Raw genomic sequence first — 19,970 nt, 5'->3', positions numbered from 1 at the left:
AGTCCTCCCTGTGACAGGGTAAGTTGCCAGACTCCTGGTTGATGCAGAGAATTGTGGTCTCACTTGGATGGTCATTCAGAAGGCTGCTGTCCTTGAACCTTGCTCTTTTCAGCCAGTAGCAGCTGAATAGAAAGGAGCAATGAGTGAGCCTGGCTGCACCTCAGATCTTCACAAAGAGCTCTGTTAAGCCTAGTACACACTAAAGTGCTCAGAAGGAACTGCTATGTTAACTATGCAATGTTTAGTATTGTGGTCTCCCCTGCTGAGCTAGAACACAACTGTCAGCGCTCTGCCATTGGCTGAGAGCACTGATCTGATGCTGATCTGCAGACCTTTTTCTGACATGCCCCTTCTGTCGGACATGCTGCCGTACACACGGGCCGAATGTTTGCTGGTTTCTATTGAACGGGCCGATAAATGGCCCGTGTGTACAGCCTTTTAGAATAATGTCCAGTGTCGCTCTGAATTGCCAGCACCCTAGCCTCCTTTTCTTTCTTTCTTTTTTTTTTTTTCATTGGGTCTTTTGGAAGTCCCCCATCTTACCTGTCTGGGACTGTGTCCTTGTGGTTTATTCTTATCCACTCTTGCAGCTGTGTTTTCTGGCACCACCTTTCTCCTATCACATTGTCTTTGAGTGAACTTTTGAGTTTTTAATGAATTTGTCCGTTTCCTCTGGCTTTTAGGATTTATTATACCCTCCATTTTCTGGTTTACCTTGTTTGGTAGCTTGTGTGGCTAGGCAAACTACTAAGGCCGGCCATACACTGTTCAAATCTCGGCTGTTTCAGCAGGAACTGGCCAAGAATCGAATAGGTAATAAGCAGACTGAATTAGAGATGCACCGATACCATTATTTTTTTTTTTTTTTTTATTGCCGATACCAATTACCGATATCTACCACTGTTTTATTTACACTTCAGGTGTCAACAATGGTACAAAGCATTGAAAAGTCATTTACAAATGAAATAGTTTTTTACATTTTGCGCTTTTTTTAATGTGAAATGTGTAAATATGTTAATATATATGTGTGAAAATATTCACTAACAAAGCAAACAAAAAACCGTTTTAATAATTTATCATTTATAAAATACATGAACAAAAAAAGCAGGAAAATAATTAAATGGAGGAGATTAGGGTAAATTAAGGGTTAATAAGGGGTTAAACAGAGGAACATTTGTTCATCCCCACTGACAGCTCAAAGAACCGAGCCTAAAAGTATCTGTTTCAGGTATCTGTGCATTTTGCATGAGTACCGATACTTGTGCCATTACTCGCTATCGGCACCGATACTAGTATCGGTGCAACCCTAGACTGAATGTACCAAGTTGTTCGCTCAAGTTGGGTAAAACCAACCTGCCCGATTCTCTTGCGATTATCGCTAGTGGCTGTAGACACTGGGGACACTGGGAGAAGACCATTGCTGATTCATCTGTGTTGATATTGGAATCGTGCAAATTTCTTTCCTGCAACCCGTGGTTGCAGGAAAGAAGTTCACACCATAAATGGCCTGCCTTAGGCGCGGTTCACACCTACAGTGGGGAAAATTATTTGATCCCCTGCAGACTTTGTATGTTTGCCCACTTACAAAGAAATGAAGGGTCTTTTGATCATAGATGTATTTTAACTGACAGAATATCATCCCAAAAAAACACTTACAGCAAATGCTATAAAATAAGTTACAGTTCAGTGAGTAAAATAAGAATTTGATCCCCAAGCAAAACAGCACTTGGTATAGAAACTCTTGTTGGCATACACAGAGGTAAAACCATTTCTTGAAAAATTAGTGACCAGGTTTGCACACATCTCAGGGGATTTTGATCTACTCTTTACAGAACTTCTCAAAATACTTAAGGTTTCTTGGCTGTCGCTTGGCAACTCGAAGTTCCAGCTCCCTCCATAAATTTTCTATAGGATTAAGATCTGGAGACTGACTAGTCCACGCCATGATTTTAATGTGCTTCTTCTTGAGCCACTCTTTTTTGTAGAGGTGTTGAATTTAATCGCAGCATCGTGATTCGGCCATCCGCGATTCAGCATCGATGCTGCGACCAAAATAATAGATTTTTTGAATGACATCATCTGTGCTGTGCCCTGTCACTCTGAACGGAGCCGAAATGAGCCATGGGCATTGGCTGTGAAAGCAGCCGAAAGCCGATGTGCCCTGCCTCTGCAAACAAAGCCGAAGTGAGCTGTGGGCCCTAGCCGCACCCTATTTTCCTGCCTCCCACTGATGTCATCCCCAGCCGCCCGGCGTTTGTGCTGAGCTGGCTGCTACAGGAAAGAGACGTGGAGCAAGTATCCCTGACTCCTGCTCTCCAGAGAGTCGTCCTCGGCTCACTGTCACACAGGCTGCTGCAGAAGACCTGAGCCAGCGTCCCGCGCTTGTCCTCGCAACACGCTGCTGCGGGAAACCAGTGCACACTCTGTAATCATCAGGTACTTAAGTCAGACACTGACAGTTTATATCTGATGCTCCATTATGTTCAAATTTTCCAAATTATGACCGATTGACCGTAATAATAAACTTGATAGCGGACCTAAACATTAAAGTGACCATACCATTTCATTAATTATGATTTATGTACGTCTTATTTGATTCACAACTTCATTGATGGCGCTTTTTTTTTTTTTTTGTATGATTTATCAATGAAGTTGTGATGTGAATCAATCGCCAAGACATACATAAACCCATAATTAATGAAATGGCATACATTGTCGTTTGCGGGGACATTATGGGGACATTGTCCGGTCTCTGACCATCTCTTGCGTCATGTCCGCGGTCTCTGACCATCTCTTGCGTCATGTCCACGGTCTCTGACCATCTCTTGTACCATGTCCGCGGTCTCTGACCATCTCTTGTACCATGTCCGCGGTCTCTGACCATCTCTTGCGTCATGTCCACGGTCTCTGACCATCTCTTGCGTCATGTCCACGGTCTCTGACCATCTCTTGCGTCATGTCCACGGTCTCTGACCATCTCTTGTACCATGTCCGCGGTCTCTGACCATCTCTTGTACCATGTCCGCGGTCTCTGACCATCTCTTGTACCATGTACCTTTGTTACCTTGGTGTTATGTTTTGGGACATTTGTCATGCTGGAAGACCCATCCACGACCCATTTTCAGTTTTCTGACTGAGGGAAGAAGGTTCTCATCCAAGATTTTACAATACTTGGCCCAGCCATTGGCCCCTCAATGCGGCAAAGTTGCCTTTAGACAAGAAACAGCCTCAACGCATCATGTTTCCATCTCCGTGTTTAACTGTAGGGAAGGTGTTCTTAGGGTCATAGTCAGCATTTTTCTATGACCCAAAACATATAGTAAAGGCAACGAGTGGCTCAAGAAGAAGCACATTAAGGTCATGGAGTGGCCTAGCCACTCTCCAGACCTTAATCCTATAGAAAATTTATGGAGGGAGCTTAAACTTTAAGTTGCCAAGCGACAGCCAAGAAACCTGAAGGATTTAGAGAAGATCTGTGGACCAAAATCCCCCCTGAGATGCGTGCAAACCTGGTCACCATCTACAAGAAATGTCTTACCTCTGATTGCCAACAAGGGTTTCTCCACCAAGTACTAAGTCATGTTTTGCTTGGGGATCAAATATCTATTTTGCTGAACTGCAACTCAATTTATCACCTTTTGTATCATGTGTATGTTCTGAAATTTTGGTTGATAGGCTCTCTCATTTTAAAATACACCTATGATAAAAAAAATTATAGCCTCTTCATTTCTCCGTAAGTAGGTAAATGTACAAAATCTGCAGGGGATCAAATACTTTCCCCACTGTATGCGTGTGTTTTTTTTTTTTTTTTTTCCCCCACACGTTTCATCTGTTTGTTTTTTTCAGCTGCAGCAATTTTGGAAAAGGGTTTGGGACTTTTTTAAGCGCAAAACATTGCTCTTTTTTTTTTTTTTTATCTGCCCAGCAACAAATTGGCCAAACAAAAGCATAAACATGTCAAATTTGCGTGTGCAAAAACGCCCATGCACTGCAGAATGCACCAATCACAAACTGCATAGATGTGAACCGAGTCACTGAATTTTATCAACCTGACCCTAAGGAGTAGATAACTGGCCTTTTTGTCTTTTCATGTAGACTGGCTGGTCCTTCACCACAGTGGTTCTAAACCTCAGTCCTCAAGTACCCCCAACAGGCCATGTTGGCAGGTTTTCCTTTGTCTTGCACAGGTGCTTTAAATTGGAGTCAGTGGCTTGGTATTTTGGACAGCTATTTTATCTAAGCGAAATTCCCAAAACCTGGCCTGTTGGCGGTAATTGAGGACTGAGGTTGTGAACCACTGCTTTACCTGAACTTGTCCCCTGTGTTTTGTTGACCAAATTGGGTCGTTGGTCTCTTCTTGCCCATTGAGAGTTGTATTGGTCCACCTGTTTTTGGTGGGTTCTGGGTGCTTGGCTTTTCTCTGGCTCAGGTCTCAGGTTCCGTTCTCCTGTAAAGTTTTTCCTCACTGGTGGCCCTTTCATCCTGCTCTGGGGCAAGAGGTTCATCCTCTGGGCTCTCCCTTTTGTTGTATTGTCAGGTTTCCCTTCCAAGTATGGAGGCTCACCACCTTTCATATTCATGTGTTGGTCCTTTAGATGACTCCTGGCTGCAGGTGCCCCCCCCCCCCCCCCGTCCTTCTAGTGAGGCTATAGTGTTGTAGGTTTTGTTTTTTTTTGTTTTTTTTTATTGGACTGCTTTTGGACATCCCAAGTGTATCAGAATTTGTGCCCCTTAATGAACAAGAAGAAAAATGGGATTTTTGTACTTGCTGTAATATCCAATTGTTTGTAGTTCATTGAAGAACACAGGTCCCATCCCTCTCTTTTTGTTCATGCCTTTTAATATTTAGTACATCGTTGTGCAGTTTCTGGGTCAGATCTCACACTGGGCTAAGGCCCATCATGTGAGGGTGGTCGGCCAGCTTGATGCTGATTTAAGCGTCAAGGTGGGGGAAAGAAATAAACATTTTTTCCCTGATAGTGTGGTAGTGAAGTGAGTGAAAGGTAACTAGAAGCACTGCAGAATGCCTTCTACCCAGCAAATCTGTTCCGCTTTTCTTAATGGGCAAGGTATAGGTTTTGCTTATAGTGAACCTGTGCTTTAACAGGCAGAGCAAAGCAGGGTCACTGAACAGCTGTATTTCCCATGTAGGGCAAAGCATAGATTCACTAAACTGCCATTTTACCCTTGCTCTCTGCGTCACTGTATTTCGTACTCTTTGGATACCTTCGTTCAAGCCTTACACAAGGCTGGGGTTTCTTTCTGCCTCCATATGACCACTCTGGGTGCTCAAGCAGCCAATCGCCAGGCTCCAGAGCTGTCATGGGGTAAAAGAATACTAAACCTTAAGTTCCAAGTGGTGAGAGAGCTTTCTCTCCCACTCCCAGCAGCTAAATGGAGTGTAGATATGTGCAATGGCAGTTAAGTGAACCTGTTGTGTCTTGCATGGGCAAAGACAGGTTCACTTTCTTTAAGAACTCTAATTGCACATTTTCAGTTCCATCCAAAACACTTTGGTGTTATTTCTTCATCAGAAATAATAATTTAAAAAAAAGTGGGCTGTAACTTTTATATAACCCTTTAGGGGGTCACTGGCTAGTGATAGTTGTCAGAAATATGTACTTTACTGTAATATTTTTATCTCTGAGAGATTGTCGAAGCACACTGATTTGTGACAGAAGTCCACTTCATGTAGGAAAATAATTTGACCAACTATTGGCTTTTGGTTTGATGTCTGCCAGGTAAATTTCTTAACTAGCAGGAATATTTGTGAGCTAGTGCAGGAAACAGCACTGGTTATTTGAGATGTCTGAAAATATACTTTTCCTGCTGCATGTCATGATAATTTTCCACAATGAACACCTACATGTTGGATATTGACCAGAAATGGTGGCCATAAATCAGAACAAAAGGCTAGTAATTCTGAATTGGTGTATTTTTCGACCTACAGTGGTTTGATGTGAAAGCTTCTACCCCTCTCCTCCAAATATTTTTGGAATTTTTATTTTATTTTTGTGGACTCGTTTATATTTTGAGCAGTTTTTTCCCCCACTCCAAGACGATTGTGTGGCTGGAGCCAATGACACATGGTAGTATCTTACAGCTCTTATACAGTATCTTTTATAGTTTAAGGGTTTCAAGCCTTATGTACAATGTTTCAGAATGTAATATGGTGTGGTGGTCACTTGAGAGGGTTTATGTAAAGCTCAACTCAGGGAAACCCCCCCCCCATGCAGTGGTGCTGTGCCTGCACTGCACAGGTTAACGGCTTGTTTTATCTTGGGGTGAACACAGCACCTATATTCACCCGATTCTCCGGAAAACAGCGCTCCTCCATGTCCAGCGGTGGACTGTTCCTGATGTCTTCACGTCCAGAGCCAGTCTGTGGGCGTTATAACGTCAGACCACTGGACCCAGGAGGGACAGAATCTGAAGGGACTGGTCTTGCACTGGGAGGATTAAGCGAGCATCTCGGCTCTCCGAACCCCTAGACCCGTGACGGCAAACCTTGGCACCCCAGATGTTTTGGAACTACATTTTCCATGATGCTCAACTACACTGCAGAGTGCATGAGCATCATGGGAAATCTAGTTCCAAAACATCTAAGGTGCCAAGGTTTCCCATCACTGCTCTAGACGAAAATGAGCAGTTAATCCGTGCATGGCAGGCCGAGACCAAGATGACTAAATTTCAAAATGTGCACTGTGCTGTTCAACGGATTAGGAAAATCTGCAAACACTACAATCAGACAAACTGAGTGGATAATGGAAATATTAAGTACAGCGCTAATCCATATAAAGTGTAGCGCTGCACTTAATATTCCCACTAGACCAAAATGAGCAGTTACCCTATGCAGTGCGGGCACAACTCCACTGCGTGGTAAAAAAAAAAAAAATTGTCTGGAGTTTTGCTTCAAATACTGTGTGGTTGGTCATATTAAGTTATGCTTAATTACTGAGCTTTCTTGAAATAAACTCAACTCAGGGTATGGTTCAGGAGAATTATACTGTCAATAAGCCTGGAAAGTAGGCACCTGGAAGTAGCGTACCTCTCAAAGCTTTTGTATGTTCTTTAGGATCCCTAAAATTGGGGCCATCTAGGCCTCACTGTCAGCTTGCCACTGTGAAGGAGAGCTTCGATGCTGTAGTATGAAAGGAGTTATAAAACTGTCTCTTCTTAGCTTTGTGGATCCTTTGAAGAAATCAAAAGGGATGTACGGGCACCTCTTGCAGCAGAATTAACATTTTCATACTTTAACCACTTCCTGCCCAAGGATGTCATGACGTCCTGGACTTTCAGTGGGAATATCTGAGTGATGCCTGCAGCTATAGGCATCATTCAGATATCCTTTGTAGCCGGCGATTCTGTGCACCATAAGAACGATCATAGCGGCAGTTCTGCCACTTGATCGTTCTTACAGGTGACGAGAGGGGACATCCCTCCCCCCACCCGTCGCCATCCGGTGCTTTTCCGTGCTCTCCCGTGCCATCTCCGGGACCCGGAGAAAGAATTGCCCGCCGCCGGATGACAAGCATAGAGACTTCCAGTGACCAGATGGTCCCCGGTCATCTCTGACCGCCGGAGGCCCGGGCGCAATGTTATGACGTCATGTCTGGGCCACGGTTGTGAACAAAGCCATGATCGCGACTGGTAAGCAGGGGATCGTGGAATTTTTTTTCTCCCGATCTCATGCTTTCCAGCCTGGAGGAGAGATGTCTCCATAAAGAGGACCTGTCACGAATGATTCCTTTTACAAGGGATGTTTACGTTCCTTGTAATAGGAATAAAAGTGATTAAAAAAATGTTTTTAAAGAAAGTAAAAATAAAAAAATAAAGTAAAATAAACGCTGTCCCCGGTAGCTCGCGTTAAGAAGCGAACGCACACGTTAGTCCCGCCAACATATGTAAATGCTGTTCAAACCACACATGTGAGGTATCGCCGCTTGTGTTGGAGCGTGAGCAACAATTCTAGTACTAGACCTCTGTAACTCTAAACATGTAACCTGTAAAAAATTTTAAAGTGTGGCCTATGGAGATTTTTAAGTACTGAAGTTTGGCGTCATTCCATGAGTGCGTAATTTTAAAGAATGACACGTTGGGTATCTATTTACTCGGCGTAACATCATCTTTCATATTGTATAAAAAAATTGAGCTAATTTTACTGTTTTTTAAATCACGAAACTGTTTTTTTTTCCCAAAAAACACGTTTGAAAAATTTTTGCGCAAATACTATGCGAGATAAAGTTGCAATGACCGCCATTTTATTCCCTGAGGTGTCTGCTAAAAAAAAATGTTTGGGGATTGAGTAATTTTCTAGCAAAAAATTATGGATTTTACATGTAGGAGAAGAGTGCCAGAATAGGCTCGGGATGGAAGTGGTTAAAGCTGTAATTTTTTTTAAATAAGTCCTGAGATTTGGTATGAAAATAAATTTACACGTGAGTTTTACCATATGTCAGGCTAAAGTATGTCGAGTATATATACTTCTCAGCATGTTAATTTGATCATATTTTTTGGTTTCTTCTTAAGCTTCACAAGCCTTAACATGGTTTGTTTTTTGTTATTTTTTGGCAGGGGATACTACACAGAAGATGAGATCTGCTCAGCATCCTACTCCAGCAGAATTGGATGCATATGCTAAGACAGTTGCCAATAATCCCCTTACAATAAAAATCTTCCCAAACAGCGTCAAGGTTCCTCAGAGAAAGCATATACGCCGCACCGTGAACGGACTGGATACATCGGGGCAGCGTTATAGTCCGTATCCATCACAGGTCAGCACAAAGACTGGACTTCTTGCAATTGTCAAGTCCCCTGCTAAAAGTGTTTTGAAGGGCTTCGACGGCAATCGTGCCCGCCTCTTGCCAGACTCCATGATGAATCCTCCCTCTGCTCCATATGTTGCACCTAGCACTTTAAATCACCCTCAGGGGCTTACCCGCCCCCAGCAAGCCCTACAGCATGCTCAGACTCTGCAACATGCCCAGAGTATGCAACAGCAGACTTTGTCACACTCTCAGAGCATGCCACCTGGACTGCAGCACCCCCATAGCCTGCCACACCCTCAGACGTTGCAGCACCCCCAAGGCATGCCACAGGGGCTGCAGCATTCTCAGGGTCTGCAAAATACGCAGAGCATCCCACAGCCGCAGGCCCTTCAGCATCCACAAAGTGTGCAGCATGCACAGAGCATACCACAGCCACAGGCACTGCATCATGCGCAGGGAATTCCACAGACAATGCCACGTCAGCAGAGCATGTCACAGACTCTGCAGCACCAACAAAACCTCCCTCAGGTCCTGCAGCACTCTCAGAATATGTCTCAAGCGCTGCAGCATTCACAGGGAATTCAGCATCCACAGAACATAGGGTCACAACATGTCCAAAGCATGCCCCAGCAGTCAACTTTACAGCATGCCCCTGCTGTGACTCACCAGACTCTGCCACACCCTGCTAACAACATTCTGCAGCCTGGTTTACATGGAACTCGAAAGATGCCTGATGCAGATGCCCCTCCGAATGTGACAGTGTCTACCTCAACCATCCCCCTTTCTATGGCTGCAACTCTGCAGCAAAATAGACCACCAGACCTTGGAAGCATTGTGCACCAGATCAACCAGTTCTGTCAGGCTAGGGCCGGCATAGGCACTACCTCTGTTTGTGAGGGACAGATTGCCAACCCCAGCCCTATTAGTCGTAACCTGCTTATCAATGCAAGCACCAGGGTCTCTACTCACAGCATCCCTATGCCTTCCTGTGTTGGATCAGCTGTAGACCATGCTGCCGCTGCTGCTATTTCCTCTGCTGCCTCTGGGAATGTCCCCATGATAAACATGAGCAGAGTTCCCTCTTCATACCCCGGTGACCTGAAACCTATGTCATGGAACCAGCATCAGCTGGCACATCTGCAGCAAATGTGTGGAGAATCTGCAGTTCCTGGAAAACACACTCAGAGAGAGATTACTGCGCAGGGCTTTTCCGGCAAGCAGAACTACCCTCAAGAACTGTGCATGAGCCAGTCTTTTGGCCTGAAACCCCCCATTGATAAACCTACCCCTTCCCCCCCTGTGAATGGCTTGCCGGGTCCTTTGCCATATACTAATGGACATTATTTTCAGCCTCTATGGAATAACATTCTGCCTACTCCAAACAGCGACAGTTCTGGATCACAGGACCTCACCATGCCTTTCCATGGAGCACAGGCAGCTGGTGCACCCTTGGATTGTGCTGGTGGTACTCACTATAGAGCGGTTGGGGGCGGATCTTCCAATCAGAATAACGTGATGCAGACCATGGATTACCTTTCTGGAGCGGACTTTCAGCAGTCCTGCTTTAGAGATCAGGGCATGCCCCCCCTTGGCAAGGTTCAAAGAACCCAAATGAATAGAGCTCCTGAGCCAGCTGATAGTCGAAGTATTCATGTTCAGCATCCAGGGTATAGGTAGGCTACAGTCGCACTGCAAATGAGCAAATGAGAGGGTTTAGTCTTAAGTGATTAGCAAGGCTCTTGTATCCTCTTCAGTTGCCAAACTTGTTGTGATCATTATATGCAATGCAAGCCACTTGGTGCTGCAATTCATTAAGTTTAGTGTACTTTTGTTTTGTTTTTTTGTTTTTTTTTTCTATCCCTTACAATACTTTTGTCAGTGGTTGTGGAGACTGTGTTGCCTTCGATTTTTTTTTTTTTTTTTTTTTTTTTATCTTCTTGACACTGAGGGGCTTCTATATGCTGCTTTGTTTTTATCTTGGGAACACTAAGCCCTAATGCGTGTTATGCCTTGTTCTCTTCCCCCCTGCCCCCCTTAACTCTCGCTTCAGGCAATACAGGTTGAAAACGTCAATCTCCTCCTCTTTAGCACTGTCAGGGAATTAGATACGCGGGATCCACAGATCCTAATATTGATGTACCTCTGTTTTGCAATCTACTGGTATCTTTGTGCCATTGAGGAAAAGTAACCTGTTTCATTGTATCCCATATTTGACTACTGTGCAGCCAAGAAATGCAATAGGAATGCACACAAATTAAAGAAACTTGTAAAATGCCATTGTTTTTATCCAGAAAGAGTGCATTTCAACAGTGTTGTGTATTAGTCACTTTTAAGCTAAGAGCCCAAAGGTCCTTCTGGTTTACAATGATTTCCAGCCCCTGCTTGGTAGCTTTTACTCTGTGCACATTAGACACAGCGCACAATATCTTTTTGTACCAGGTTTCCATGTTGGCTCCTCACTGGAATCCAAGGCTACTCGTGTCCTGCCATAGAGAAGTAATAGATGTAGGTGGAAAATGTGCTCTCTGGCTTAGGGTTAGCTTATATGGACACTTTTTTCCAATACCTATTTGATTGCATTTATGTTCTCCAAGGGTTCAACAGAACTCTGTGCTGCTGCTTGGATGGTTATTTGAACTCTTTAGGGAACAAGGTATGTACCCCAGGTTGGGAAAAGGACAAAAGCAAACAGGCATTTGCTGTAAATGGTGTACACAGCCTTCCATGTTTAGTAAATTCTGTGTGTAGTATCAGCCAAGTTCTGTTCTTCCTGTGTTGATATAAGCACATGTATAGTCTATTCTAAGTTTTGTATTAAGGACCCAGATAAGAAGTAGCAACGTCTTTTTCTCCCCCTTCTAACTTTTTCCCTTTAGGTGTTGCTTGAGTGCACTAAAGCAGTTTGGTACATAAATCCGGCCACAGATGGTTTGAATGTCGGCAAGTTCAGCAGTAACTGGCTGAGATTTGTACCATGTATGGGCAGGTTGAATGTACCCAAGTTAATCGATCACCTTAGGTACAACCAGCCTGCCGGATTTTACATGTGATTATAGCTAGCGGCTGTTATAGCCGCTGGCAATAATCACTGTGTCCTCACAGCCAGGATGGCCTCCTTTGCTGGGAGAACACAATGGCTCCGCAGGAGGGGTTCCCCTGTCAACACTGTGGATAGGGGAATGAAGCAATCCCCCCCACCTCCCCCTTTCCTGTGGTTGCAGAAACTAAAACTGCTCCGTCTATGGCCGGCCTTAGTTTTATTTATTTTTGTTTGTCACCAAGCTGCTATAGTGCCTTAAATTGACTTGTAACAAAACATAAGACAGCTTGGCTTTTAAAATATAAAGGCATAGGCATGCTAAATAGTAGCGTTTAACATTTATCATATTGTAAATAAAGGCAACCTAACCCAGATTAAATGTATCTAGTGTATAATATAGAGGCCAGCAGTATAACCTGCAGGTTGTTTGTCCATCATCCACTGGAGGTATCTCACTTTCTCCTCTAGATCCTCCCTTTATTTTAACTCTGCGGAGAATACAGCTTGCCACCTTTTTAGCATGTATATTTGCTCCAAAGATGAGATATTATGGTACACTAATTCTATAGTAAAAAAAAAGTTTCATAGAGGAAGTCATTTTTTTTGTAGTCCTAAAAGAGCTCACTGGGAGCTAATAGAATCACTGTGCCTGGGCCATAAGCTGTAGAGAATGGTTGGGTGTGCAGGCACCCCCCCACAGTGCCCACAGCTTATAAATCTTATTAAATTACTGCCACTATATACCTTTTTGGATGATCTGTATACTACAGTTACATGATAAACTGCACAGTTTCTCCAGTGCTGAGAGTTCAGGTAGGAGGAGATTACACGCCCACATGTGTGATACACGCCCACACGTGTGGTGTCAATATCATGTGACCTGGCTAGCTCTGAGAACAAGTAAATGTTCTCTCCAGCATAAGACACTAACTGGGCATGTGCAGGTTGGCTACCCTGCCTGTGTTAGCTGGCCTTCCCCAGATAGACAGTGCAGGAGGGGGAGGATCTGTGCGTATAGGATATAATGGCCTTTTTACACAGTGCAGAGGATTAACCCCTTAAGTTCCACAGTGAGTATAACAAGCATGCTATGTTGCATATACAGACTGATTTTACTGTTGTGGGTTTAGTAACTGTTCAAGTACAGGGTGGATGACATACATGTGGACACTTGCAGTTCCAGCTTAGCTGGAGGGCTAGATTAGGCAGGTTTGCTAACTTGTCTGATTGGATTATTCCCCTGAGACGTGTTGAAACGCTGTCTTATTGGGCACACGGGCATCAGAATGTCCTCAAGTACATGTCACTTTAAAGGGTAACTCCACTTTCATGGGGGGGGGGAAAATAGCAAATAAAATGTATGTCACATATAATTGTGACACTAAACATATTGTAATTGAATATTATTAAAGATTACCTTTCCTTTTCAATCTGCAGCCACTGTAATTTTCTGAGAATGCATTGCAATATGGCTACATGGAGTTGTTCTGTACACAGTGTGTACTGACCACTCCCCAGAAACATAATTTCCTGCTTGTGTGATTGGCTCACTGATTTTCCCAGAAATCTGCCTAAAGATATGTCAGATTTCAGGCATCGTCAACTTTTGGAGAGCTACTTTCAATAGGAACATGTCTAAAGGGATGCAGACCCAGCAGACTTCCTCATTAGTGCCCTGCAGCTGCACACCTGACAGTTAATTATGAAACCACTCTGTACAGAGTGGTTCTTATATTCCTTGCAATGTACATAGATCAGCCAGAGGAGAAATTTTTTCTTTGTTTTTTGTTTGGTTTTTTTCTCAACAAAAGTGGAGTTGCGCTTTAAGAAATGAGATGCCTTCATTGATGAGGTTGGCCTGACAAGTTTAGTTTACAAATGCCTTCATTTCTCCAGCTTAGATCAGAGGAACATTTAAATGCACACAGCATATTAATGTAAGTGTGAGCATGTGGTGCTGCCACTATTAACCATAAAGCTAAAAGCAATATGTCACTACACATCCACCCACACTTCACCATCATTCCTTTTATAGTCCTGTTTATCAAAGACCACTAAACCAATGAAAAATGTTGCCCGTTTAATTCCAAGATTTACCTGATCAAGTGAGATTGTGTATATGTCCAGTAGAATTTTGAGAGTATTTTTACACTTATTGGGGGTTAAAAACGCTCTATCTCTCTATCTCTCTAATTCACTGCTTTATAAATATACCCATATCTAGTGACAGTAGACTTAAGTCGACTGTTTTAGTCTGTAAGAACTCTCCTAAAGCTGGGTATACACAAACAAATTTTTTTTTTTTTTTTAATAGTTCGTTTGAGTTTTCAATCCTTTTAGACCCCTTTCACACCGAGGGCGTTTTGCAGGCGCTATGACGTTAAAAATAGCGCCTGCAATCCACCCTCAAACAGCTGCTCTATTGTTTCCAGAGTGAAAGCCTGAGGGCTTTCACACCGGAGCGGTGCGTTGGCAGGACGTCAGGAAAAGTCCTGCCAGCAGCTTCTTTGGAGCGGTGAAGGAGCGGTGTGTTTACCGCTCCTCCCAATTGAAATCAATGGGGCAGCGCTGGGATACCGCCGGCAAAACGCCGCTATCGCGGGCGCTTTTAACCCTTTCTCGGCCGCTAGCGGCCAAAATGCGCCGCAAATCCAATGGTAAAATATCGCTAAAAATAGCAGCGTTTTGCCGACGCTATAGGCGGCTCGATGTGAAAGGGGTCTTAGTGGGGTCAAATCGGTGTTCGTTTTCAACTATAGTGACAAGAAAATTTGAAAGGACAGGAAGGAAAATTTTTCTCAAGCTAAATTTTGAATTGCTCTCCAATGCCATTCATTTAGCCCGTCGAGCGTACTGAGAATTTTTATGCACATGTTCATCCGAACATTTGTTTGAAAATCTACTAGTGTATATGCAGCTTAATTGTGGTGACCAATCTGATTTATTCATTTTCAGCTTTTTATATTTTTTCTTTTTTTTTTGGCATAGAACCATTGTCGGGAGAGTTTCCCTTCAGACTAAAACAAAATGTAAAAAAGGATGCCAGGAAGAGAAATTGCGGTCTGTAACTTCCTGAAAATTTGTTGGTCTTTCAGGCTGAAAGTTTTAGTTCATCTTAAAAAATAAATAAATAAACTCCCAACATCACTGGAAGGAACGTTCTCCCTCGTCTACAAATGCATGTGCAGTGCACTCTGCCCCCCAGTATTTTTTTTTTTTTTTTTTTTTTTAATGAACTAAAGCTGACCATACACTGACAGTCCATCATGGATAAAGCTGGCTGTCCAAGTACCTGTACAGCGACTACATCCAATGGGATGAAGCCGCTTTTCAGAAGACCATTTTCTACCCAGCTCCTTTCATTTTTCAGTCAATGGATGCCGGGCAGGAGATGGCTGACAGAGCCACCTACTGAGCAAACTTCATCCAGCTCATCAGGAGCAAGCCCAAATGTGTGCAGTGTGGCCAGCTTAAAGTGATTGTAAAGTCTTGTGTTATTAAAAAATAAAAATGTTATACTTGTGTATAACTGTGTGCAGTTGGTTTTGCACAGAGCAGCATGGATCCTCCTCCTTCTTGGGTTCCTCTTCGCTGCTCCTGGCCCCTCCCTCCTGTTGAATGCCTCCACTGCAAGGAGCTTGCTATGGGGGCACCTGAGCCAAGTCACAGCTCTGTGTCCATTCAGACAGAGCCCCACCCCCTCTCCCTTGATTGGCTAACTGACTTTGACAGCCGCGGGAGCCAGTGGCGCTGCTGCTGTCTCAGCCAATCAGGAGGGGAGTCCTGGGTGGCTAAGACACTTGTGGACATTGCTGGACAGAGATGAGGCTCGGGTAAGAATTAGGGGGTGCTGCGGAGGCTGCTACACACAGGTTTTTTTTTTATCGTCGTGCATAGAGAATGCATGAAGATAAACCTTCTGCCTTTACAACTTCTTTATCCTTTTAAATGGCATGACGGTGAGACTGTAGTAGGTTGTAGGCAATACATGTATTTTTCCCTACACTTTCCGCCATTAAAATGTATTGACTGTAAGAGTCATTAGTAGTTTTAAGCCCTTAGTTTTTTGTTTTTTTGTTTTTTTTTGTAGTAAAATTACTTTGGGTGGTAGGATGAAAACTTTAAAATTGAATCTTAAAACGTTGACTTCTCTGCATGCTTTTATGATCCCATTTGTGAATTGTTCCATGATGTTTAGATATCACTAAAGCCTGGTACACACTAAGGCTGTATTCTCACATGATTGGGGGCGGAATCGCAGCGATTTTAAATGGCTGCAAAACGCAGGATTGTGTTTGGCGATGCCATTACTTTTAATGCCAACCCCAATCTCGCTGCAATCGTGGCAAATCGCAACGCTGGCACCCAAAAGAAGCTGGGTTGAATGTAAAAAAAAAAAAACCTTGACAGCTTCGGTCGGAGCCGCTGCACAATCGTTCCCAGATTAGTACAGCGACCTCCCCCACTGAGTTGTTTTCTGACAGGGGAACATCCACAAAATCCCCACCACCACCACCACCACTACCATAACAATCCGATTAGCGCTCTCAGCCAATGGTCAGGAGCCAGTCAACTGCTGGTTTTTCAGCATGCTTGTCCGACAGAAGCCGGCTGACCTACACATTGGCCAAATGCCAGCCAATTTGTATTGAACTAGCCAATGTCTCCCATGGGGCTTTCATTTCTAATTGACCCTTATGTGTACTTTAGTCAAAGCTCTAAATTGATGTTAAAATAAGCCTATACAGAGAGAGGGGATCTGCCCTTGCTGACCTCTCATGAAAATGCTTGAAGTGTAGCTAAAGAACATTGTGGCAGTGACCTAGTTCTGAAGTCATGTATGTTTTGGGTCAATTACTTAGAGTATTGACATAAAAGTATTTTCTGAAGGCCACAATGGTAGATTACATATTTCAGTACAATTTTACCTTCAACCCCTTAAAAATAGCAAGTTTTTTTTACTTGCATGTAGATGGTCTAGACTCATGTGTGTGATTTTTTTTTTTTTTTTTCCCCCATCCACATAGATAACAGCTGCTTGCAGTATGCTGGTTGTACCCAAATTGATTGAACCCAAGTTGATTGATCAACTTGGGTACGTTCAGCTTGCCTATACATTATTCAAACTGTCCTTTGGCTGGCTTTAGGGAGAATGCCAGAGGAGATGCATGTGGGTGGGGCAGCTTTAGGAACTGCTATATGGAGATGTCACCAGCAGGGTCCCTAAAAATATTAGGACAGCAGTGGGTGAATCAACTTACCAGTATCTGCCAAAAACTAAAATTCAGTTTTGACTATCTTCAAGCATTTCTTTTTAAGACTTTCCCACAGTTAGGCTAAATCAGCTTCTTTCTTCAACCACCATCTGAATTAAGGGCTAGTTCACACCATATGCTTCCCAGTGCTTTTTTTTTTTTTTTTTTTCTGCATCCAAAACGCATAGAAAATAGGTTACCTGGTTTTCAATGGCATAGTTCACACCAGTGCTTGCAGTTCCAGAAAAAAAATATGCTGCATTTTCCCTGCACAGAACTGTACTGGAATGCAGTAAAATGCATCAAAAATGCACCTATTGCATAAAAATCGCGCTGTACCCCAGTACAGTGGAAAAAAAGGAAAAAGCATCTGGAATGCATTTGGAAATGCATCAGAAACACATCCGACACACAATTCTGCAGAACGTTTTTGTGGCGTGAACTAGCCCTCAGACTTTTGACAGCTGCACCAAAGCATACTAGTCACTTGCATGGAGTTACACCAGGACAGATGTACTAAAGTTGCCGTTATGATAGTCCCCCTTTACTGTTAACATAGGGTTTGTAATAGGTGGGGCCAGTCGTGTTGTTAAATGATTTATCAAATGGCAGTCTAGTAAATGTGTAGTGTTTTTTTTTGTTTGTTTTTTTTTCTCATTTTGAATGGGCCCTTAAAGCACAAAAAAACAAAAACAAAAAACTTGCACTTCATGTACATGTGTTGCAATGCTCTGAAGTTGTGGTGCATTGGTTAACACTGTACATGTTCGTTGGGGTGCTATTTTCATTTGTAGCTTTAGTGCAGGTTTGAACATTCTTTACAATGAATGGAAAGATGTAAATTCATCTTGGAAACCTGTTGCTTGAAACTTAATCTGTGTGTTACTTGCTGATATTTCCAGGTCTTACAGAGCATCCTCGAAATCAGAACAGTTGGGTACACTTGCTGTCCCCTCCCACACCTCACTAGCTGTTCGTGAATCTGCCTGTCTGTGATTCCCCAATCTGGTAGGTGGAGGGGGTGAAGCCAAAGCCAGTAGCTGCAGAAGCAATTTTCTGTTTGTGTAGAGGAACGCCCTTGTATCCTAAGGCAACACTTTATAGTGTTTGTTATCCATGGGGTTACCACAAAGCGATTATAGCTAATGTTGTGTCTGATACCTACACTTTTACTAGAATGACTAGATCAGATAGCCTTGGTACACATTCACTGGAGGAAAAGTAAATTGGCCATTTCAGGATATGGAGAAGTTGATTGCAGAGTCATAGCTTTCCGCTTACCAGCTTTATCTCAAATGCATATCGTGCCTTTAAGGATACTGAAGTGATGAAGAAATTCAGCCAGCAATAAGATTTTTTTATTGTTTTGGTTGGGAGGGGGGAATCTGTCTATGCCAGTTAATGTCCCCCTAACAATTCCTTTTTTTTTTTTTGTTTTTTTTTTTGTTTTTTTTTGTATTTTTTTTTTTTTTTTTTTTTTTTTGAATTGCAAAACTGACACGTTGGCCCTTTTTATTTAAATGCAGCTTATGGTGTTGAGATTTCAGAAATTAAGGCACACAAGCTCCTTTTTTTTTTTTTTTTTTTTATAAATATATTCTTGTTTACATGAAACTTTTGATTTTGCTGATCACAAAAGCTCTAGAAGCTTAAGGAGCTTGTGGAATACACTGTGAAGTGCTGACACGGCATGTGCCCCATGGGAACCAAAGGGGTTGCATAAAGTATACTAGTGAAAAAACTTGGGGCTTTGTATTTATGTAAATTAAAGGCTGTAAGGCTTTGTCGACTGTGAAATGTTTTTATACTCCCCCCCCCCCCCTTTTTTTTTTTTTTTTTTTTTTTTTTTTTTTTTTTTTTTAATTTAAGCTGTATGTTCTTCCAGATTCAATTTCTGAACCTTATGTAGTCGCTTGCCACTGTTTCGGGGCTATGGGTTCTTTACTCTAAATTTTCTTATTTATCATCCTGTTGGCTGTACCTCTAAAATTCAGTACAGGGGGAAAGTAAAAAAAAAAAACCTCTTAGAGGATGGTACACTTTTCTTTCTTTTTTTTTTTTTTTTTTTTTTTTTATATATGGATTATAAGACTGTTAATTCCATAAATCAGTGTTTACCTACACAATGGAGGAAGCCTTTTGTTCATGAGAAGTCAGCTAATGGGTTTGCTAACAGTAAGGTAATGAGCTACAACCACAAATTAGCTGCTTTGCATTGCTTTGTACTGTGATTATAAAATTTGCATTCTTGTGACTATAACCAAGAACTAGCTGACTCCAATGTGTTTAGGAGGCATGTGCAATTGATTTCTGACAAATTTAGGCTCCATCTTTTTAGTTCTTATATAAAGATTACATTTTTTCTTTTTTTTTTCCATCGAAATGAAAACTGGTGCTAGATGTTGCTTTTGCACTGTAGTTCCTCATTAAGGTATTTAATTAATTGCTGCTGGACAGCCATGCAGATTACTTCCTCAAGGCACACTACGCCCTGTGCAAACGAATTCCAGGACCGTTTGGCATTGTGTTTAGTGAAACAGAGTATAATGATCACAACGAAGTTTGAGGTTGAATGTTAAAAAATCGGGGGGTGGGTGGGAACGAAAAATGTAACACTTTCTATGTACACTGGCTAAAAAGTTAATGCTATACTACTGTAATTACGTGTAATATTTCTGTATGAATGTTGCTCATTAGTGTGGGTTTGAGTAGACTGGTATGAGTGAACCCACACCGTCACTGGCTATGTCCTTCACCGACCTTCTGATAGACAAACAAAAGCCTTAAGTATTTGCCTCTATAGACTTTTTGATTTCTTCAGTTTGCAGACCTATCATTTTTCATTTGAATCCTACTGATTCCAGTAGCTGCATGCACATAAATACTAGATCCCAGCCACTCACTGAG

General features: G+C 42.6%; 1 protein-coding gene across 4 annotated transcripts in view; it reads left to right on the top strand.

The window, feature by feature from the left end:
- Positions 1-18,846, top strand: part of FAM222B (family with sequence similarity 222 member B) — a 214,851-nt gene extending 196,005 nt beyond the window's left edge. For all 4 annotated transcript variants that reach the window (XM_073616792.1, XM_073616791.1, XM_073616793.1 and 1 more), the window contains one exon: positions 8,575-18,846. In XM_073616792.1, coding sequence (XP_073472893.1) covers positions 8,575-10,445 — 1,871 coding nt within the window. In that variant the 3' untranslated portion in view covers positions 10,446-18,846. The remainder of the gene's footprint in view (positions 1-8,574) is intronic.
- The last annotated feature ends 1,124 nt before the right edge of the window (positions 18,847-19,970 follow it).

This window comes from Aquarana catesbeiana, linkage group LG02 (assembly GCF_042186555.1).
Source record: "Aquarana catesbeiana isolate 2022-GZ linkage group LG02, ASM4218655v1, whole genome shotgun sequence".
NCBI lineage: Eukaryota > Metazoa > Chordata > Amphibia > Anura > Ranidae > Aquarana > Aquarana catesbeiana.
This window is presented reverse-complemented; position numbering and strand designations above follow the sequence as displayed.